This window comes from Triticum aestivum, chromosome 6A, assembly GCF_018294505.1.
Source record: "Triticum aestivum cultivar Chinese Spring chromosome 6A, IWGSC CS RefSeq v2.1, whole genome shotgun sequence".
NCBI lineage: Eukaryota > Viridiplantae > Streptophyta > Magnoliopsida > Poales > Poaceae > Triticum > Triticum aestivum.
In genome coordinates this window covers 568,178,451-568,198,935 of record NC_057809.1, presented here as the reverse complement: position 1 = coordinate 568,198,935, position 20,485 = coordinate 568,178,451, and the positions used below count along the sequence as shown (strand labels likewise).

Here is a 20,485-nt window from a genome sequence, read left to right as displayed (position 1 = left end):
ACCGGTCTTTTCCGAGGAAGGGTTCTCACCATTTTCTTATGGGCCTTTTCTCATTTGCTTCTTATTGATATTTCTTTGAAGATTGTGTTAGCCCTTGTCGCTAGCTTTCCAACAAACTTGGTTTCATCGAATTCGGAGTCCGTTTGCAAAAGTTGTGGCAGTTTTGGTGTTCTGAAAAGGCTGCAGCGGTACTACCGCGAATTGGAGCGGATGTAATTTTTTACTACCGCTCCAGAGCAGTACTACCGCGGCTCCTACAGCGGTAGTACCGCTCCGGACCAAAAACTCGTCCCAAGTCTTGCGGTGGTAGGCCCGGATGTATTTTTTTAGTACCGCTCGCAAGCAGTAGTACCGCTACCATTTGCGGTAGTACCGTGAGGTCGAGCGGTAGTACCGTGAGGACGAGCGGTAGTACCGCTCCGGCGGTTCTTCTGGCCTTTTGCCTCCTCGCTGTTGTTTTTCAAAGGGGTACTTCCGCCCTAGCGGTAGTACCGCTCCTTGGAGCGGTAGTACCGCTCTGTGCGGGCTGTGAGCATAACGGTTGGATTTTTCCCCACCTATAAAAGGGGGTCTTCTTCCCCAATGAACCTTATCCTTTTAGCTCGTGTTCTTCCCCCATTGTTGACCTTCTTCGAGCTTGCTAACTCTCAATCCCTCCAATGATTCTTGCTAGTTCTTGAGGGAAAAGAGAGAGGAGATCTAGATCCACGTTTCCACCAATCACTTTCTCCTCTATGTGAGGGGAACCCCTTGGATCTAGATCTTGGAGTTCTTGGTGTTCTCCTTCTTGTTCTTCCTCTCATTTTCCTCCCTAGCATTAGTTGCTTCGGTGGGATTTGAGAGAGAAGGACTTGGGCACTCCGTGTGCCCTTGCCATTGCATTTGGTGCATCGGTTTGAGTTCTCCACGGTGATACGTGGAAGTGAAGTTTGAGAAGCTTATTACTCTTGGGTGTTTGGGCACCCTAGAGCTTGTTCCTCTTGGGTGCCTTGGCGCCCTAGACGGTTGGTGGTGTTCGGAGCTCAATCATTATGGTGTAAAGCTCCGGGCAAGCGTCGGGGTCTCCAATTAGGTTGTGGAGATCGCCCCGAGCAATTTGACGGGTACCGGTGACCGCCCCCAAGGGTTGCCAAAGTGTACGGGTTCGGTGACCGCCCCCAAGGGTTGCCATTTGTACGGGTTCGGTGACCGCCCTCAAGGGTCCCTTAGTGGAATCATGGCATCTTGCATTGTGCGAGGGCGTGAGGAGATTACGGTGGCCCTAGTGGCTTCTTGGGGAGCATTGTGCCTCCACACCGCTCCAAATGGAGATTAGCATCCGCAAGGGTGTGAACTTCGGGATACATCATCGTCTCCGCGTGCCTCGGTTATCTCTTACCCGAGCTCTTTACTTATGCACTTTACTTTGTGATAGCCATATTGTTTCTTATCATATATCTTGCTATCACCTAGTAGTTTATCTTGCTTAGCATAAGTTGTTGGTGCACATAGGTGAGCCTAGTTGTTGTAGGTTTTGTGCTTGACAAATTAACCGCTAGGTTTATTCCGCATTTGTTCAAGCCTAAACCGTAATTATTTTAAAGCGCCTATTCACCCCCCCTCTAGGCGACATCCACGATCTTTCAATTGGTATCAGAGCCTCGTCTCTCTTTGTTAGGCTTAACCGCCTAGAGAGTAAAGATGTCGACTAGGGGATTAGGATTCTCTCACACTCTTAGTTTCGATGGCACAAATTTTGATGTTTGGGTAATTCGCATGCTTAATCTCTTTAGGGTCATGGACCCAAATTTAGAGCGAATTGTAGATATGGGTTTTTCTCCTCCAAAGGATCCTCAAAGATTATCTTTAGAGGATGAGAAAAACTCTTATCTCAATGCTCAAGCTTCTAATGTGCTTTTCGATGCTTTGAGCAATGTAGTTATATTTCAACTCATGCCGTTCCGGGATGCTCATGAGTTGTGGACAAAGCTTCAAGATAAATATGGCGTGTCCAAGTTTTGTGGGGATGATTGTTCTCCCTCCACATCCGGCCGTATAGTCTTCTCAACTTCTTCTACTTCACCTACATGTGGCTTGCCACAAGGTAATGATATGGTGAGTAGTGTTGGTCATTGCAATGATGATAGTATGTTTATTGTGGATGATCCTTCATCACTATCTTATTGCAATGCTCCTTCTTTGGGCTTTAACACTTCGAGCACTCCAAATGTTTCACATGCTTGTGTTGATAGTCCTTGCATATCATGTAGAAATTGCTTGACTAAATCCCATGATGATATGTTTACTATGTCTTGTTGCCATGATAAAAATGCATATATGTCCTCGAATTGTTGTGCTAACAATGTAGAGGAAACCCAACACCCCATGGAACAAGATGTGGTCTTGAATGGTGCTTCAACGGATCCTACATCATCATCTATTGCATTTTGCCTTATGGCCAAGGCTTCAAAGGTATCTCCCACTTTGAATCCCAATATATCTTGTGATGATGGCAAGAGTGATGATGATGTTGATTATGATGAAGAGAATGATAATGTTGCCTCCTTAAAAACTAAGGGGGAAATGATTTTTAAAGCTCTTCACAAAAATAAACTTGCTCGTTCCAACTTCATGGAAATCATGTCTCTTGCCATTGAAGGCAAGAAATACATTGAGGAGTTGGAATCTCATCTAGAGGAGCATGAGGTCACCATTGAGAAAATGGAAGCTCATGAGCGTGATTACGCAAATGAGATCGCGGAGCTATCTCAAGCTCTTGAACATGAACAAACCACATCCGAATCTCTTGAGGAGACCTTTGCTCTAGAATTATCTAGAATAAAGGAATCTCATGATAGAGCACTCGAGGTGGCCAATGATTTCAAAACTAAAAATGCTAAGCTTGAAGTTGCTCATGCTAGACTCCTTGAGGATTTTGAGCACCTCGAAAATGGCTCAAGGGTCATCAAGGGTGAGCTCATCAAACTCACCGAGTCTCATGCTCAACTTAAAGCTTCATATTCAAAAGAGCTTGCCAAGTTGTCTTCTCCTCTTGTTGCTAATGATGATGCTTGTGCTACTAACTCTATCTCTTGTGAAGCATCCATATTGAAGGAGAATGTTGAGCTAAGGGCTCAACTTGAGTTGCTATCTAGCAATTATGGGATGTTGGAAGAAAATCATGTAAAGCTCACAAGCTCTCATGATGATCTTCTAGTATCCCATAATGTGCTAAAGATAGCTCATGAGGCCATGCTTGCTAAGGTAACATCTAGTGAGCCTCATGTGGATACTAGCACTACTTTTGGTCAAAATGCTATATTGCCATGTGCTAGTCCTTGTAATTCATCTACTCACAATGTTGGTACATCTTGTGATGAATTGCTTTCCTTGCCTTGTTGCTCTAACGATGAAGCTTATACTTCCTCTAGTACTTGTGTTGAGACTAACCATGTAGAGGAAATCAAAGAGCTCAAGGCCCAAGTCACTTCTTTGAAGAAAGACTTGGAAAAGAGTCATGAAGGGAAATCCACACTCAACAATATCTTGAGTGTGCAAAAATCCCCCAATGACAAAGGTGGACTTGGATTCAACTCCAATAAGAAGAAGAAGTCCAAGATGAACAAAAGAAGGGCCAAGAACAAGTCAAGAATTCGGCCAAGATTGTTTGCTTCAAGTGCAAAGTAGAAGGGCATCATGTTAGATCTTGCCCATTGAAGAAGAAGCCCATTAGTGACAAGCAACAAGGGAAGCGGCCACAAGTTCATCTCATGCTCAACCTCAAGTTGAAGAAAGCCTCTTCCCAAGAAGACTCAAGCTAATGCTTCTCAAGTTGAGAAATCAAGTGAGAAGAAAGTGAAGAGTAGACGTTGCTACCTATGTCGTGAGAAAGGTCACCTCGCTTCTTCATGCACTAGTGGTAACTTATCCAACCCAATTATTATTGATGATATCTATTCTCTTGGGAAGGATAAGGTTGGCAATGTGTTTGCCAAGTTTGTTGGTACTCAAAGTGGTGTCAAGAAAGAACCATTTGGGTAGCCAAGCCTATTGTGACTAACCTCTTAGGACCCAACTTGGTTGGGGACCAACAAGCTCAAACTTGATCAATAGGTGTTGTTGGAGGTCATTGGAGACTTGGCTACATTATGAAGAATTAAGGGGACTTCATCATTCTTATTGTCTCAAGCCAAGTCATTCGGATTATCAAGTTTCTATCTTATATCCAATGTTCCTCCTTGCGGTAACTCGTGCTTAAATTGTTTACATTGAAGTTACTTGCCCCTTTGCATGTTTGGTTTTGTTCCTTGCATGTGTTTGTATATGTTGTGCTTCCAACTTGATTATCTTGAGCAATCAAGTATGTGTGTGTTGGTTTGCACATCATGTACGTGTGTGTCATGCATTGAGCCTTTTGCATCTTGTTCTTTTCTTAGTTGGCTCTTGTGAGAGATTAATGGAATATCCCATTATGGGGGAGTGATGTGCTTTGTGCACCTCACAATCCTATATATGTGTGTACATGAGTAATACCATCTAGTATTGATATTTCAAGATTATCTAGTCGCTATGTGGTATGTCTTCTCATGAGAAATTCAAATTCTATATTGTCCATTAATTATCTCGTGTTGGATCTTATTTGCCTCTTGTTTATCTTTAATTGGTATCACATTATGGGGGAGTAATATGCTATGTGTATATTACTAGCCTAGAAAATGTGTACATTTGAGATATTGTCACCTAGAATTGATATTGTAAATTATCTTGTTCCTAGGTGGCATGTTAGCTCTACAAGTTGCAATTTGCTTTTTGTTTGGTGTGAAGATGATGTCGGATATCCTTGTTATCTACCACCGGGAATTATTTCCAAATACTTCTTGTCTTTTGACAATTGGTACTCACTTATGTGTGGTAGAAATTATTGATCATCTTTACATTGGCCTTTGCTTTTATTTGCTTTATCTCTTGCCTAGGATTGTGTCAACTCCCATTGTATTCCATACCACTTGTGGATCTTGTTAATTTCTTGACCTTGTCTAGTGTTTTCTAGATATAGTGAAAGTGGTGATCCCACCTCGTGCATTTTGTATTCAAATGCAAATTCTCTATAATGCACTAGTCTTGGGGGAGCTATCCTATTCTCTATAAAACACTCATCTTGTGATCCTTATCAAGTGTGTGTTTGTGGAAGGCAAGCCGTTTCTTTTTGGTGCTTTGTGCCATCATGAAACTTTGTAGAGGGCTTGGTTTGTTTGGAACCATTCTCTCTTTTGGGAGTTTGACATCTTTCTTTTTGAGTGTATCAATGGATATCTCATTCCTTGATGTATCTTTTATGGATATCCTCCAAGTGATGATTTATTCATTTGGTATCTTTTCTTCGCTTGGTATTTCTTTGTCTTTTGGTCTCGGTTCTTGAAAGTCTTGAGCATGCATATTTACTTCTTGTAGTTTCTTTGGCATGCTTTCTTTCTTTGACCCAATATATAGGGGGAACTCCACCAAGTCTCAAATTGGATGAGATGTGCATGAAATTCATTTTCATATCTATATGCACATATTTATGTGGAGTTTGTCCTATGTGTTGTTGGTTCTCTAACTCTTTGGTCCCAATGAGTTTGGGTACCATTTTGTTTGTGTTGTTGTTCTAGGAACAAGTGGAGATGCATTGGATGCTCGGCTCACTCACAAGGAAGGTGGTGTCACCATGTGCTTATTGGAGTCAAGCTAGGATGATTAATGAACTACTATCTACCTTTAATTGGTATCTACTACATCCATCCAATGGTATCTCGGTAACAAGTATCATCATCTACTTCATGCACACATTTCTTGCATCAACCTTTCGTAGGTTGTATCATGGCATGTTATCCATTCTCTCTTGTGATACTTGTTTCCTTTCTCAAAGCATCCCAACAATGATGTCTTGTTGCTAGTTGTGATGTCTTTGATGTTCGTGTGGTTGGAATTCATTTATATGCAATAAGACCATATCTAGCCTTGTGCTATGCTCTCAAGCAAATATCTTATTGGTATATGTATGACTTCCTTTTGGATATCTTGTTCCTTCATGTTGTAACTATTTCGGGTGTACATCCTTCTTTGTAGATATATATCATCATGATTTCGTCTACCTAGAACCTTATACACTTGAGAGAAATTACATCTCTAGATGATATCCTTTCTTTCACGTCCACCTTGTCTTTCTTTGTTATTTCTTTGGTGGCTCCGTGAAAGCTTTTGCCTTGAGTGCGTGTCTTATCTCGTTGCATCTTGATGCACTCTTGTGTGGTGAAGATTATTTTCCTCATGCTTATCTTTACGAGGCTTTTGCCATCTTAATTGGCATCCCTCGTCTTGATGCGCCTTTCATCTTCTATCTTCACCGCGGGTTGTCACAAGCATAGGTTCTCTATATGCTTATTAGTAAGCTTGTGAACCCATTTGCTAGTTGTGTGTGGGAATGATAGGCCTTGCACCGTGTTGCCTCATTCTTTCAAGACTTTATTGATGCTTAATGCTCATCTGTACATTAGTCTTCTCAAGTGCATTGCCTTGACTCACACACATATTTTGGTTGAGCCCATTCTTAAGTTGCCTCTTTACTTGTTGCTCAACCATGTGTTTGTTGCAAGTACTAGGCTTAGTTTCCTATATGCTCACTTGCACTTGTTGTAAGTTTCTATTGATTTTGGGGGAGCTATGATCCTATTTTGTGCACTTTGTTTCCAAATTCAAATATTCTTATGTGTGCACAAATCATGGGGAGCCTCTCTAGTTTCTTTAGAACACTCCTTTGCTCATATCATAATATCTTTTATTCATGTGGCTCGTAGGATCTTTGGCCTAGTTGGTTCAATTGGTATCTTTTGATAGCTTGCTTCAATTGATATCTTTTGATTGCTTGATTGCTTGTTTCTCTCTTTGTTATGTCTTTGTGGCATATCTTCCTTTTGCAATCTTTGGGCCTCAATATAGTTGTCTTCCTCCAAGTATTACCTTGGATATGTGTATTGCATTCCACTCTCTTGTTGAGAAATACACAATTTATGGAGGAACACAATTTATATTGGCCTTCTAAGCTTTTCGCCCATTTTGGCAATCGATGCCAATGGGGGAGAAGTTTCAGAGAGTTTTGTGGAGAAGTCTTCAGAGTTTTCTCCTTGCTTTGGTTTTGTTCCTAAGCATTTGCATCTCATACACATGCATTATTGGTTGTTGCATTGCATGGTGATGCATAATTCCTTGTATAAACTCTCTTGAAAGTGATTGTCATCAATTACCAAAATGGGGGAGATTGAAAGAACATGCGGTGCCCCCATGTTTGGTTTTGGTAATTGATGACAATCTCTATGGACTAATGGTTGCCTTGAGTTATATTTGAAGGTTTTGTCCATAGGCTTTTCTTGGAGTCCATGTGTTGGTTTCAAGGAGTTTGTGTTGACCAAGGTGCTATTAAGGAATTATCCAAAGATTGGTCATGTGAGAGTTGAGCTTATTGCAAGCATGTCTTGAAGAAGAAGATTGTGTGATCATTCATGTTTACCTTCAAGACATCATCCAAACGAAGAGAGTTGGAAAGATTCAAGGTTGATCAAGACTAAGTCAAGAGTGAATCAAGTTGATCAACTCACAAAGAGTAGAAGATGTACCGAGAGGGATCAAGTGATCCCATGGTATGGTAAGCATTGTCCATTGCACTTTGTGTACTAACCCATGGTCTATGTGAGAGTCTATGTGGGGTTAGGTACGTGTCCATGGGCTTGCGTCAAGAGGATGATATCATACAACCCATGGGAAGGATGACATCAAGTGGTGATCGTCATCAAGATTGCCGTGTGCAAGTTCAAGTGGAGCATCATGAAGAGATCAAGTGCTTAAAGCTTGCCATCCATTGTGGTGTCAATGGACTTGTGAAGATGTGCCGAAGAGTGGCTCACCCATAGTGGAGTATGGGGGAGCAATCATCTAGTCTTCATCGACCCAACGCAATCAAGAAAGGTGGTCCATCTTGAGGAGGACAAGATCGTCATCATCTAACTCAAGTGGATCATGTGCAAGGCAAAAGTTTGCCCTTGATAGGTTTTCTATTTTACCGGTCTCATGGTGGTAGTTGGGAGACCGGGTTATAGGATCGATAGCCGTACTATCAAGGGGGGCTCTCAAGTGACTAGCTTGATCATATCGTTCGTCGAGAGCTCAAACCATTGCATCCTTGCATCATGTTTCTTGGTTCTTATTTGGTTCTCTTTGTTAGTCTTAGAGCTTATGGTCATCTTGATGACAAACTTGGTTTCATCGAAAACGGAGTTCGCATGCGTCTTCTATGATGTTTTCGGTGTTGTAGGTTTTACCTGTCTTATCCGAGGAAGGGTCCTCACCATTTTCTTATGGGCCTTTTATAATTTGCTTCTTATTGATATTTCTTTCAAGATTGTGTTAGCCCTTGTCGCTAGCTTTCCAACAAACTTGGTTTCATCGAATTCGGAGTCCGTTTGTAAAAGTTGTGGCAGTTTTGGTGTTCTGAAAAGGCTGCAGCGGTACTACCGCGAATTGGAGCGGTTGTAATAATTTACTACCGCTCCATAGCAGTACTACCGCGGCTCCTACAGCGCTAGTACCGCTCCGGACCAAAAACTCATCCCAAGTCTTGCGGTGGTAGGCCCGGATGTTTTTTTAGTACCGCTCGCAAGCAGTAGTACCGCTACCATTTGCGGTAGTACCGTGAGGTCGAGCGGTAGTACCGTGAGGACGAGCGGTAGTACCGCTCCGGCGGTTCTTCTGGCCTTTTGCCTCCTCGCTATTGTTTTTCAAAGGGGTACTTCCGCCCTAGCGGTAGTACCGCTCCTTGCAGCGGTAGTACCGCTCTGTGCGGGCTGTGAGCATAACGGTTGGATTTTCCCCCACCTATAAAAGGGGGTCTTCTTCCCCAATGAACCTTATCCTTTTAGCTCGTGTTCTTCCCCCATTGTTGATCTTCTTCGAGCTTGCTAACTCTCAATTCCTTCAATGATTCTTGCTAGTTCTTGAGGGAAAAGAGAGAGGAGATCTATATCCACATTTCCACCAATCACTTTCTCCTCTAGGTGAGGGGAACCCCTTGGATCTAGATCTTGGAGTTCTTCGTGTTCTTCTTTCGTTCTTCCTCTCATTTTCTTCCCTAGCATTAGTTGCTTTGGTGGGATTGGGAGAGAAGGACTTGGGCACTCCGTGTGCCCTTGCCATTGCATTTGGTGCATCGGTTTGAGTTCTCCACGGTGATACATGGAAGTGAAGTTTGAGAAGCTTATTACTCTTGGGTGTTTGGGCACCCTAGAGCTTGTTCCTCTTGGGTGCCTTGGCGCCCTAGACGGTTGGTGGTGTTCGGAGCTCAATCATTGTGGTGTAAAGCTCCGGGCAAGCGTCGGGGTCTCCAATTAGGTTGTGGAGATCGCCCCGAGCAATTTGACGGGTACCGGTGACTGTCCCCAAGGGTTGCCAAAGTGTACGGGTTCGGTGACCGCCCCCAAGGGTTGCCATTTGTACGGGTTCAGTGACCGCCCTCAAGGGTCCCTTAGTTGAATCACAGCATCTTGCATTGTGCGAGGGCGTGAGGAGATTACGGTGGCCCTAGTGGCTTCTTGGGGAGCATTGTGCCTCCACACCGCTCCAAACGGAGATTAGCATCCGCAAGGGTGTGAACTTCGGGATACATCATCGTCTCCGCGTGCCTCGGTTATCTCTTACCCGAGCTCTTTACTTATGCGCTTTACCTTGTGATAGCCATATTGTTTCTTGTCATATATCTTGCTATCACCTAGTTGTTTATCTTGCTTAGTATAAGTTGTTGGTGCACATAGGTGAGCCTAGTTGTTGTAGGTTTTGTGTTTGATAAATTAACCGCTAGGTTTATTCCGCATTTGTTCAAGCCTAAACTGTAATTATTTTAAAGCGCCTATTCAGCCCCCCCTCTAGGCGACATCCACGATCTTTCATACGCGATGGAGCCAGTCGCCCCAAAGTTCAACCCATGGTCTTCCTGCCTGATCACTTTTGATCGAAGGGACCACCCCACTAGCATCCGTCATGGAGAATTCACCGTATTGGTTCTAGACCCAATTATTGACGGATTTCACCTCACTAGAGTCCTTATGGATGGCGGCAGCAGTCTGAACCTGCTTTACCAGGATACAGTGCGGAAAATGGGCATCGATCCCTCGAGGATTAAACCCACTAAAACGACCTTTAAAGGCGTCATACCAGATGTAGAGGCCAACTGTACAGGCTCAGTTACACTTGAAGTGGTCTTCAGATCTCCGGATAATTTCCGAAGCGAGGAGTTAATCTTCGACATAGTCCCTTTCCGCAGTGGCTATCACGCACAACTCGGGCGAACCGCATTTGCCAAGTTCAATGCGGTGCCGCACTACGCATACCTCAAGCTCAAGATGCCAGGCCCTCGAGGAGTCATCACGGTCAATGGAAACACTAAACGCTCTCTCCGAACGGAGGAGCATACGGCGGCTATCGCAGCGGAAGTACAAAGCAGCCTCTCAAGGCAATTCTCCAGTCCGGCCATTAAATGTCTGGACACCATCAAGCACGCCCGGAGTAACCTACAATAAGACCGCCTGGCACGTTCCGAGCAAGCGTAGCAATGCGGCCCCAACCCCAGCCCTCGCGAACTTGCGAAACCAGTGTTGCACGTACATAACTACGCTCTGGAAATACCATGGGCACAGGGGGAGGGGAACCATCATGGCACGCCCGAAACACGGCTTAAACTGCACTAGGGGCTGCCGATTTCTTAATTTTCTCTTATTTTCAGGACTCCATTCTTCGGAAGGCTTGTCCGGCAGTACAATTGCCACACAAACGATACAACCAGGGAAGCAGAAAGCTACACCGCACTATGGAACTCTAAGATGGTCTCTATAACGAGCAGTATACCTGTTTCACATACCATTCCGCAGCTCGCCCCTGCAAAGGACATGTTAAATAGTCCCATCTTTTGCTTATTGCATTATTTGTATCGTTCTGCTTTGATCGCAGCTTTTTTAAATAAACAATGCATAGCTTCCGTCTATTATTGCATTACTCTTTTTTACGAATATATGTTCATTAATGACATGTTGCACCCGTACACTTTGGTACGGCCAATACGCAAGGGGCTTAAGTACCCCACAATACAGTGTGAGAAGTCCGAACACTTTCACAAGTGCGGCACCCCGAACTTATAGCATTATATGCATCGGCTCCGAATCATGTCTTGGGTCAATAGTTGGGTTTGCCCAGCTCCTATGTTTTGGTACCTTACGTTCCGTTATATCGGCTAAGGTAGCACTAGGAGAACTACTGTGATTGTGCCCCAGTTAAGCTGGGCTAAGCACCTCAGTAAAGAAAGCTAAAACTGACCGTCATGATGAGGCGAGAGCTGGTCGCTGTTTGAGAGGTTTTCGAGTCCCTAAAGACTTATGTCGCTTAGAGCGAGGAGTCGGCTTTGTCCGGCCTAGGCGTGGATAGCGCCCCGAACTCAGTCTTCCGAACACTAGGGGCTTCGCCAAAATTTAAAATTATAGAATTCTATGGCTAAGTGAGAGTGTTCAAGCATTATAGTCCGATTGCCTTATTCGTTGTGTTGAGCGCCTCCCTCGAAGGACCCAAGAATGGGGGAAAGAGCGCTCATGTTTATCCCGAACACCCCAGCACTCGTGGCATGGGGGCAGAAGCCGACGACTCGCCATCTCTCAAATTTGATAAACGGCCGCACAGAAGGTAATATTTTAAATTCAAAAGCGTTGCTTAGCGCATATGAATAAGTTTTCAGCGTACATGATCACAAATGCGAGTTTACTCAAAAATTACATCTTTGGAGCATTCATCCACTATAAGGCGGGCACCCTTCAGGACACCCTCATAATACGCTTCCGGGATGCGATGCTCCTTGCCCGGCGGCGGCCTGTCCTTCACCAGCTTCTCCGCATCCATCTTGCCCCAGTGCACTTTAGCACGGGCAAGTGCCCTACGGGCATGTTCGATGCAGACGGAGCGCTTGATTACTTCAAGCCATGGACAGGCATCCACCAGCCACCTCACCAGCCCGAAGTAGCTCACAGGCAGAGCCTCTCCAGGCCAAAGCCGAACTATGAGGCCCTTTATGGCCTGTTTGGCCACCTTGTGGAGCTCGACCATTTGCTTCAGATGGTCGCTCAAAGACACCAGGTGTCCGGCCTCAGCATACTGAGACCAGAACACCTTCTCCGTCGAGCTCCCCTCCTCGGCTCGGTAGTAGGCGGCGGCATCAGACGCACTGCGGGGCAAATCTATGAATGCTCCTGGAGAGCTCCGGACTCGGGTAAGTAACAAGTAATTCACTTTCACGTGCTTGCTTTGCATAATGAATGCCTTACCCGCCGCTATCTTCTTCATCACTTCAATTTCTTGGAGGGCTTTCTGGGCTTCGGCCTTGGCAGACTTCACGCTTTCGAGGGCTGCCTCAAGCTCGGACGCTTGCGTCTTTGAGTCAAACTCCAAACTCTCGTGTTTTTTCACGAGAGCCTGGAGCTCTTTCTGCACCTCCTCCACCCGCGCCTCCTGCTTCCCCCTCTCTGTGCGCTCTATGGCCGCTCTGTTTTTGGCCTCGGACAGCGCTTTCTTAAGGGTTGCCACCTCGGTCGTGGCCCCTATAATAGCACGTTGATCCTGTCATTTTTTGCAACCACATCTTCTCTATATACTTGCGCAAGGTATTACTTACCTTCCTTCTCCTCGAGTTGCCTCTTGGCATGGCCAAGCTCGTTCTCGGACCGCATGAGGTTTTGCTTCAGCGTATCCACCTCCGCAGTCAGTGCGGCGGAGGCCAGCAGTGAAGCCTGCATACGCATATTGACTTGATTATGTTAGACTCCTGTGAATGTTATTAGATCCTCTATTCGGCTTTTCTTTCCGAACGCCGAACAGAGCATCAGGGGCTACTGTCTATGCGGTAATATTTTTACATATTCTTTACTTACCTCAAAGCCTGCTAGAAGGCTGGCACAGGCCTCAGTCAGTCCGCTCTTGGCGGACTGAACCTTCTGGATCACCGCACTCATAATAGTGCAGTGCTCCTCGTCGATGGAGGCTCCGTTAAGCACCTCCAACAAATTGTCCGGTGCCTCCGGTTGGACGGAGGTCACCAGCTCGGTAGGCTTGCTCCTCTTGGAAGGAGGCTGCCTACCGGAGTCCGGAATCGTTGAAGGTTCCGGCGCGGTGTCCGGCTCAAGGCCGGACTTGGAGCCCTTGGGGGTTCTATCCCCTTTATGCCTGGAGTCCGGGAGGTCGCCTTGCGGCGCCTCCAGGACCACCTCCTCCTGGCTTGGAACCTATTGGGACGCCACCTCGGCGTCGTCCGTAGGATGGGGGGAGGTAGCCGTCGGAAGCGAATTCACATCCGACGAATCCAGGGAACCGCTCGACGACACATCGAGCCGGTCTTTGGGTGGACTGCATAAACATGTTCGACGTAAGGAAAAGCTGTGCAATGGAGGAATACTATGAATCACTCTGGTATCCAGATACTTACGATCTCGCCAGGGGCTTGGCCCTATGCGACCACTCCTCTTCGCCATCGTCGGTGTTGGTGGAGTAGTCCGGAGGAAGGGTCTTCCCCTTCTTGGACCCTTCGGCCTCCCCAGTTGGGGCGGCCTCCCTTTTCTTCCCTCCCCCCGCTGGAGGGGGAGAGGTCTCTTCTTCCTCCTCCTCGTCTTCATGGGAGGAATGCGTCTTGGAGTCGTCGGATGATGAATCCGACACCTCCAGGCGTCGGGCACTCTTTCGAGTCCCCATGGCCTTCTTCTTGGCCTTCTTCTCCGACACCACGTAGGGTGCCAGAACCAGCAGCTTCGCCAAGCGAGCGTCCGTTGGGCCTTCGGGCAAAGGAGCCGGACAGTTGATCTGTCCGGACGTCTCCTGCCAATCCTGTCAAAGGTAAGGGAGCTTAGATCCCGCATGGAGTCAAACTATGAAAAACTAATACCCTGTAAAAGGTAAAAACAGCTTACCGCACTAGCGTGACGCTGCGTGATGAATCCGCGATCCTCGGTAGAGGATGCCGGGGCCTCGGCGCCCTTGAAAAGCACCTTTCAGGCATCTTCATACGTCGTGTCGAAGAGCCTGCTCAGAGTTCGGTGCTGCACCGGGTCGAACTCCCACAGGTTGAAAGCCCGTTGTTGACACGGGAGGATCCGGCGGATGAGCATAACCTAGACTACGTTGGCAAGTTTGAGCTTCTTGTCCACCAGGGTTTGGACGCATGTTTGGAGTCCGGTCAGCTCTCCTTTTTTACCCCACGACAGGCCCGTCTCTTTCCAGGAGGTGAGCCGCGTAGGGGGTCCGGATCGGAACTCGGGGGCTGCAACCCATTCAGGGTCGCGCGGCTCGGTGATGTAAAACCACCCCGATTGCCACCCCTTTAGGGTCTCCATGAAGGAGCCCTCGAGCCACAGGACGTTGGGCATCTTGCCCACCATGGCGCCTCCGCACTCCGCCTGGGTGCCGTGCACCACCTTCGACTTGACATTAAAAGTCTTGAGCCATAGGCCGAAATGGGGGGATGCAGAGGAAAGCCTCGCACACAACGATAAACACCGAGATGTTGAGGACGAAGTTCGGGGCCAGATCATGGAAATCCAGGCCATAGTAGAACATGAGCCCTCGGACAAATGGGTGGAGAGGGAAACCCAATCCGCGGAGGAAATGGGGGAGGAACACCACCCTCTCATGGGGCCTGGGGGTGGGGATGAGCTGCCCCTCTTCGGGAAGCCGGTGCGTGATGTCGTTGGACAAGTATCCAGCCTTCCTCAGTTTTTTGATGTCTCCCTCCGTGATGGAGGAGACCATCCACTTGCCTCCCACTCCGGACATGGCTGGAGAAGGTTGAGGTGGGGTGTGCGGACTTGGGCGCTGGAGCTCGAGTGCGCAGAAATGGATAGGCAAAGGAGGAAGAAGGCGTGGATGAAAAGGTGGATCCTTATCCCCTTATATGGGCGAATGCGACTATGCGTCCCCACCAGCCTGGTAAAACTCGCTTATCTCCCAAGCGCCGTAATCAATGGCGCGTTTGGGTTACCCACGCCCGTATTGATGAGAATCCCGGAATAAGGGGACACGATCTCTGCTTTTGACAAGACGTGCCAAGGAAACCGCCTTGCTAAACACGCTGAGGTGGGACAGTAAAACGATTCGAATAAAGACTTGGTCGTGGTGTGATGTCACGCTACGGAATACGTCAGTAGATTAGATTTGTGTAAATATTATTCTCTCTATGGCAATATGTGGAAACTTATTTTGCAGAGCCGGACACTACCTTTGTGTTTAAAATCTTCTATGAAGTACTTGAAGGAGGAACCCGCCTTGCAATGCCGAAGACAATCTGCGCGCCGGACTCATCGTCATTGAAGCCTGGTTCAGGGGCTACTGAGGGAGTCCTGGATTAGGGGGTGTCTGGATAGCCGGACTATACCTTTGGCCGGACTCCTGGACTATGAAGATACAAGATTGAAGACTTCATCCCGTGTCCGGAAGGGACTTTCCTTGGCGTGGAAGGCAAGCTTGGCGATAGGGATATGTAGATCTCCTACCATTGTAACCAACTCTGTGTAACCCTAGCCCTCTACGGTGTCCATATAAACCGAAGGGTTTTAGTCCGTAGGACGAAGAACAATGATACCATGGGCTAGCTTCTAGGGTTTAGCCTCCTTGATCTCGTGGTAGAACTACTCTTGTACTACCCATATCATCAATATTAATCAAGCAGGAGTAGGGTTTTACCTCCATCGAGAGGGCCCGAACCTGGGTAAAAACATCGTGTCCCTTGTCTCCTGTTACCATCTGCCTAGGCGCACAGTTCGGGACCCCCTACCCGAGATCCGCCGGTTTTGACACCGACACCCGGCCTCGGGGGCGACCTACTTGCATGGTGTTCTATGTCCCCCACCCTCCTCGGATGTTATATGCCGCTTACTGAGAGATATAGCACCCTCTAGTGTTTCCACTGGCCCGTAGTTCGAGGCTAACCTTTTCTTCCATGTGGTTCTTTGCCGGTTTTCTTTTTCCTTTTTCTTCCGATGTTCTTGTTTTTTTGTTCTCCATTTGTCATTTTTTCCTCCCGTGTGGTTCTTTGCCGTTTTTCTGTTTTTCTTTTCTGTTCTTCTTTTCTTTTTTGCTTTTCCTTTCTCTTTTTTTCATTTTTTCATTATCAAATTCTTGAAAATTTTAGTCCATCCGGTTTTAGTGTATGTATTTTTTATTTTTTTTGTATGCCATGACTATTTTTTTAAATATGAGCGAATAATGTTTTGCACTTCATGAACATTGTAAAATATAGGCCAACATTTTTTCCAATACACGTTGAACATTGTTTGAATTCATGGTATATCTCTCTCACACATACGTTGAAGATTTACATGTTAAACAAATTTTGAATGCATATTTGAACATTTTTATATTCTTGTCTTGGCGAAGGCCATTTTTGCAGTTGACTCAAGGACCCAGAAGTCCATTTAGAAGAACATTGGTTTTCCATGAGGTTGGAAGGGATTTTATCCAGAAGATCCAGGAAGGTGGGAATCTCCTAATAGAGAGAAAAAACATGAGTGAGTCCCAAGTTGACTGAGTCAAATGCCTTGCAAAAATCAAGTTTGAAGACCATGGTAGACATTTTTCTAGTGTGGCGGGAGCTTAGAATGTCAGCATTGTAGTTAAAATTGTCCGCGATGTTGCATCCACAGATGAAGCCAGTTTGGTCGACGTGGACGAGTGGGGCGGGGGGGGATCAAGGATTTTACCCTTTTGGTCTTGAGAGGGCTAGATATTTTATGCTTGCATCATGAGGGATGGGATGCCATGTTCCTTAATAATCGGATCTTATTTTTGTGGAAACGCTAGGAAGGAGAGTCGTGAAAGTATTTTATGCTTTCATCACCAGAGATGTCTGCTTTAATTTTTTTTCTTTGCTTAAGAACAGGACCATTTGTCTGACGACACGCTGGAGAGAGACAATGACAGTCAAACACAAATATCGAGAGATGCCTGATTTCTTTAATGCAGCGATGTGGATTGGTTTGTGTTATTGGACTTAATTGTTGTCGTATAGGCAGCATTCCAGTTTTATGGAGCGTTTTTTATTGATTATGAAGGCCTCTAGGACGTGGAAACTCGGCGTCTTCATAATTATTGGCTATGTTATCATGGGACCAATTCTTTTCCAATTAAAATACAAATCGTGAACTTTCCTCTCCATCACACACAATTGTGTTAGGAAGCGTGCTTTATAAATTATATATGCTGATGATGGCGACTCTTCTAGATGTATTTTTGCCTGTCCGTCATAGTGGCGGTTATTATGGCAATTTGGCCAACATGACTTGTTCTAATTCTCATTTATTTGGATGGAAATTGCTACTGCCTCCGATTTAAAATAAGTGTCATAATTTTGAATTAACACCAAATTAAATTCACGACACTTATTTTGGGTCAGAGGAGTAACAAATATGACCATTTGTCTGACGACACTTCTTTTAATCCTTTTCCCTTTGTTTAAGAACAAGACCATTTGTCTAACGACACGTTGGAGAGAGACAATGACCGTCGGAGAAAAAGAAATCCGATATGGAGAGATGCCTGATTTCTTTAAAGCAGTCAATATTCTAAAATAAGTGCCATAGTTTTAAATTAAAATTGCGACACCTATTTTAAATCAGAGGAGTAACAAATATGAATATTTTATTGAGAAAGAAATAATGTTTCCGTAGTACTTAAAATTATTCCACCGTTGCAACACACGGACATTCATTCAACGCCAGTAGGAGTACAAGCAATTTGGCGTACATGGCTATATTTTGGGGTACCTAGCTAGAGCTAGCTAGTCGATGAAGTTGCAACACACACACACACGCAAGTTCAACTAGCAGGAGCAATACTAGATATTTTGGGCTGGCTACCTAGGTAGGAGTAGGTGGGTAGCTAGTCGGTGAAGTTGTTGAGGCATGCGTGTGGCTCGGTGGCCTTGGCGGCGGGCGTGGGCTCGACGGTGGGGGAGGGCGGGACGGGCGTGCAGAGCAGCTCCCTCGGCAGGTCCGGGATGCCCTTGAGGTAGAAGGTGTAGAAGATCTTGAAGGGGAAGACGATCTGGTTGAGCTTGACCTGGCCGTACACGCCCTCGAAGACGCCGGAGCCGCCGGTGACGGCGAGGTAGGACTCCTCGTAGGTGAGGTAGGGCCCCTGCACGGTGATGTGGCCGTAGTCGCCGAAGTAGATGCTGTAGATGGCCTCGTAGCGGTCGCCGTTGCGCTCCGGCACGTGCTGGATCAGGATGCAGATCCCCGCCGTGATCCCGATCCGCTTGTCCAGGCTCCCGTTGTACACCTGCAAGCATAAGGTCGCCGTTGACTCACTCGCCCACTCAACAAAGCTAGCAGAGGAAGAGGAACGGAACAGAGGAAGGAGCAAGAAAGATTCATCACTTGCTGGACTGACTGACCTTGTTGGTGAAGGGGACGAGGTCGCCGAGCGCGTTCTGGCTCTGCTTGGCGCTCAGCCGGAGGTAGGCGGGGCTCTCGCGGTCGTGCTCGTTGAGCTCGTAGACGTGCAGCTCCTGCACCTTGGTCGGCCTCGCGTCCATGGCCACCGCGGGCTTGGGCGAGAAGAGCGACGCCCGCACGGGGCCGCCGCACTTCCTGCCCGAGCCGACGCTGACCCTGCCACCGAACCCAACCCTGGCGGCCCGCGAAGGGGTCAGCTTCGCCGAGACGGACGCGCCGGCCCTGACGGAGACGGAGGAGGGGGGCGCTGCCATGGTGCTGGTGCTGGTGGTGGTGGTGGCGACGCCTAACCGACGACGATACTCTCGGATTCGATCTGCTTTCGCTTGACGATGAGCTGGTAGGCACCCTAGGCTCCTTATTTAAGCACGACGAGTCAGTGAGCCGTCGCGTTCGGTGGTGCGTGCGCGAGCTAGCTAGTGCGCCGTGCTTGCCGCTGGATCGGATCATTCAACTTTTATTATCATGGGTCCTTGTTCTCACTGTTCTGAGCACGCCGACCAATAATTGGCACGAGGGGAACGTGGTGAGCGAAGGCGACAAACCGTGCTTGCCATCCCATTTGTTTGTTTCTTAGTACTAATCCGCAGCTAGGAAATATTCAGTTTTGAACCGTGGTGTGGTAGTACGACATAACTCATCATGGTATTAGTACAGTTCTTGTACTACTACGACGATTAAATCAAGGTCCGCATGCGTACGAGTGAAAAGGCAACCGCCGCCCGATTGCATGGTCGTAGAAAGATCAAACGGTAAATGCCGTGTGTGGAACAGTTTTGATTAGCCTTTTGAAAGAATTGTAACGGCGATTTCGGTTGACCCAGCAACATTTTTTTACCGACAACTCTTATTTTTCCTATTTGATTCTTGCTTTCACAATCAATCACTAACCGCATTCTCACGGCTCATGTGCTATTAGCATCGATTTTCTTATTTTTCAAAGAGTTGACTCATCTGGCATGCTTGGCTTTCTTGTCGCCTTCCTTTGTTTCTGTACCTTCATACAGATACTTTGGATCTACTCCTTTTCTGTACCGCACCATGTGCCTAGTAGTGCAATCGATAACTAGAAAGTTGTTTCCTTGGAAGAACAGGTATATTACTAAATAAGGGAAAATGTGCTATCCTAAAGCGACAATTCGAGCAGTTTACCTCGGCCTTTGTGGCATATACCCTCGAAATATCACATATATCCATATTCGACACATTTGAGTTGTGCACGCACAGATCATCACGTTTAGTGGGCTTTATCTTGCCTAAGAGCAACTCCAACGGACCGACCAAACGCACAACGTATTTATCCGTTTTTTGTTCGTTTGGATCGGCCGCCCGCCCGGCGTCCGTCCAGTTTTGTATTTGGGTCGGTAGTGCGCACAACCCGTCGATCCATTTCATGTCCACACTCAACTTAAAAAAAAGTCCGCGGCCGATCATGGCAGCACAATGCCAGCATCGGTATACAATGTCGGCTTCAGAAAATTCACCAGAGTTCATGTTGGCGCACTCGCCAGCCGGCCGGCACACATGCCAGCACACAAAAAAGGGTGAGACTTGAGTTCGACCACGCCATCGCGGCCCTCGTGGGCATGCCAGCACACATGCCGGCATACAAAAAAGACGGCGCTCGCCGCTATAGATCACTCGTCGTCGAACTTGAGCATGTCGGCCTGCATATTCTCGAACCACGGCCTCTTCCTTGGCGACACGGTGTTGAGATCCACCTTCACGATCTCCACTCCGGTCATCATGCTCGCGAGAGCCACTTCTTTGGCCTTGGTCTTGGCGTTGGCGGCCTCGATCTCTAGCATCTTGGCTTGCTTCTCCGCCTCGAGCTCGAACATCTTAGCTTGCTTCTCCGCGTCCATCTCAATCCTCCTCCTTTGGATCTCCATGAAAGCGTCCATTTGCTCCGCCTTAGAAACGCCGGCGCTCCTCCTCCCTTGAAT

At 46.8% G+C, this 20,485-nt stretch overlaps 1 protein-coding gene across 1 annotated transcript; it reads right to left on the bottom strand.

The window, feature by feature from the left end:
* Positions 1-17,704: 17,704 nt before the first annotated feature.
* On the bottom strand, positions 17,705-18,940 carry LOC123128593 (allene oxide cyclase, chloroplastic). Its single transcript, XM_044548633.1, has 2 exons — positions 18,479-18,940; positions 17,705-18,363 (listed from the first exon to the last, which is right to left on the bottom strand). Exons 1-2 carry the CDS (start codon positions 18,791-18,793, stop codon positions 17,962-17,964), a joined length of 717 nt encoding a protein of 238 aa, XP_044404568.1. The 5' UTR covers positions 18,794-18,940; the 3' UTR covers positions 17,705-17,961.
* Between the last annotated feature and the right edge of the window lie 1,545 nt (positions 18,941-20,485).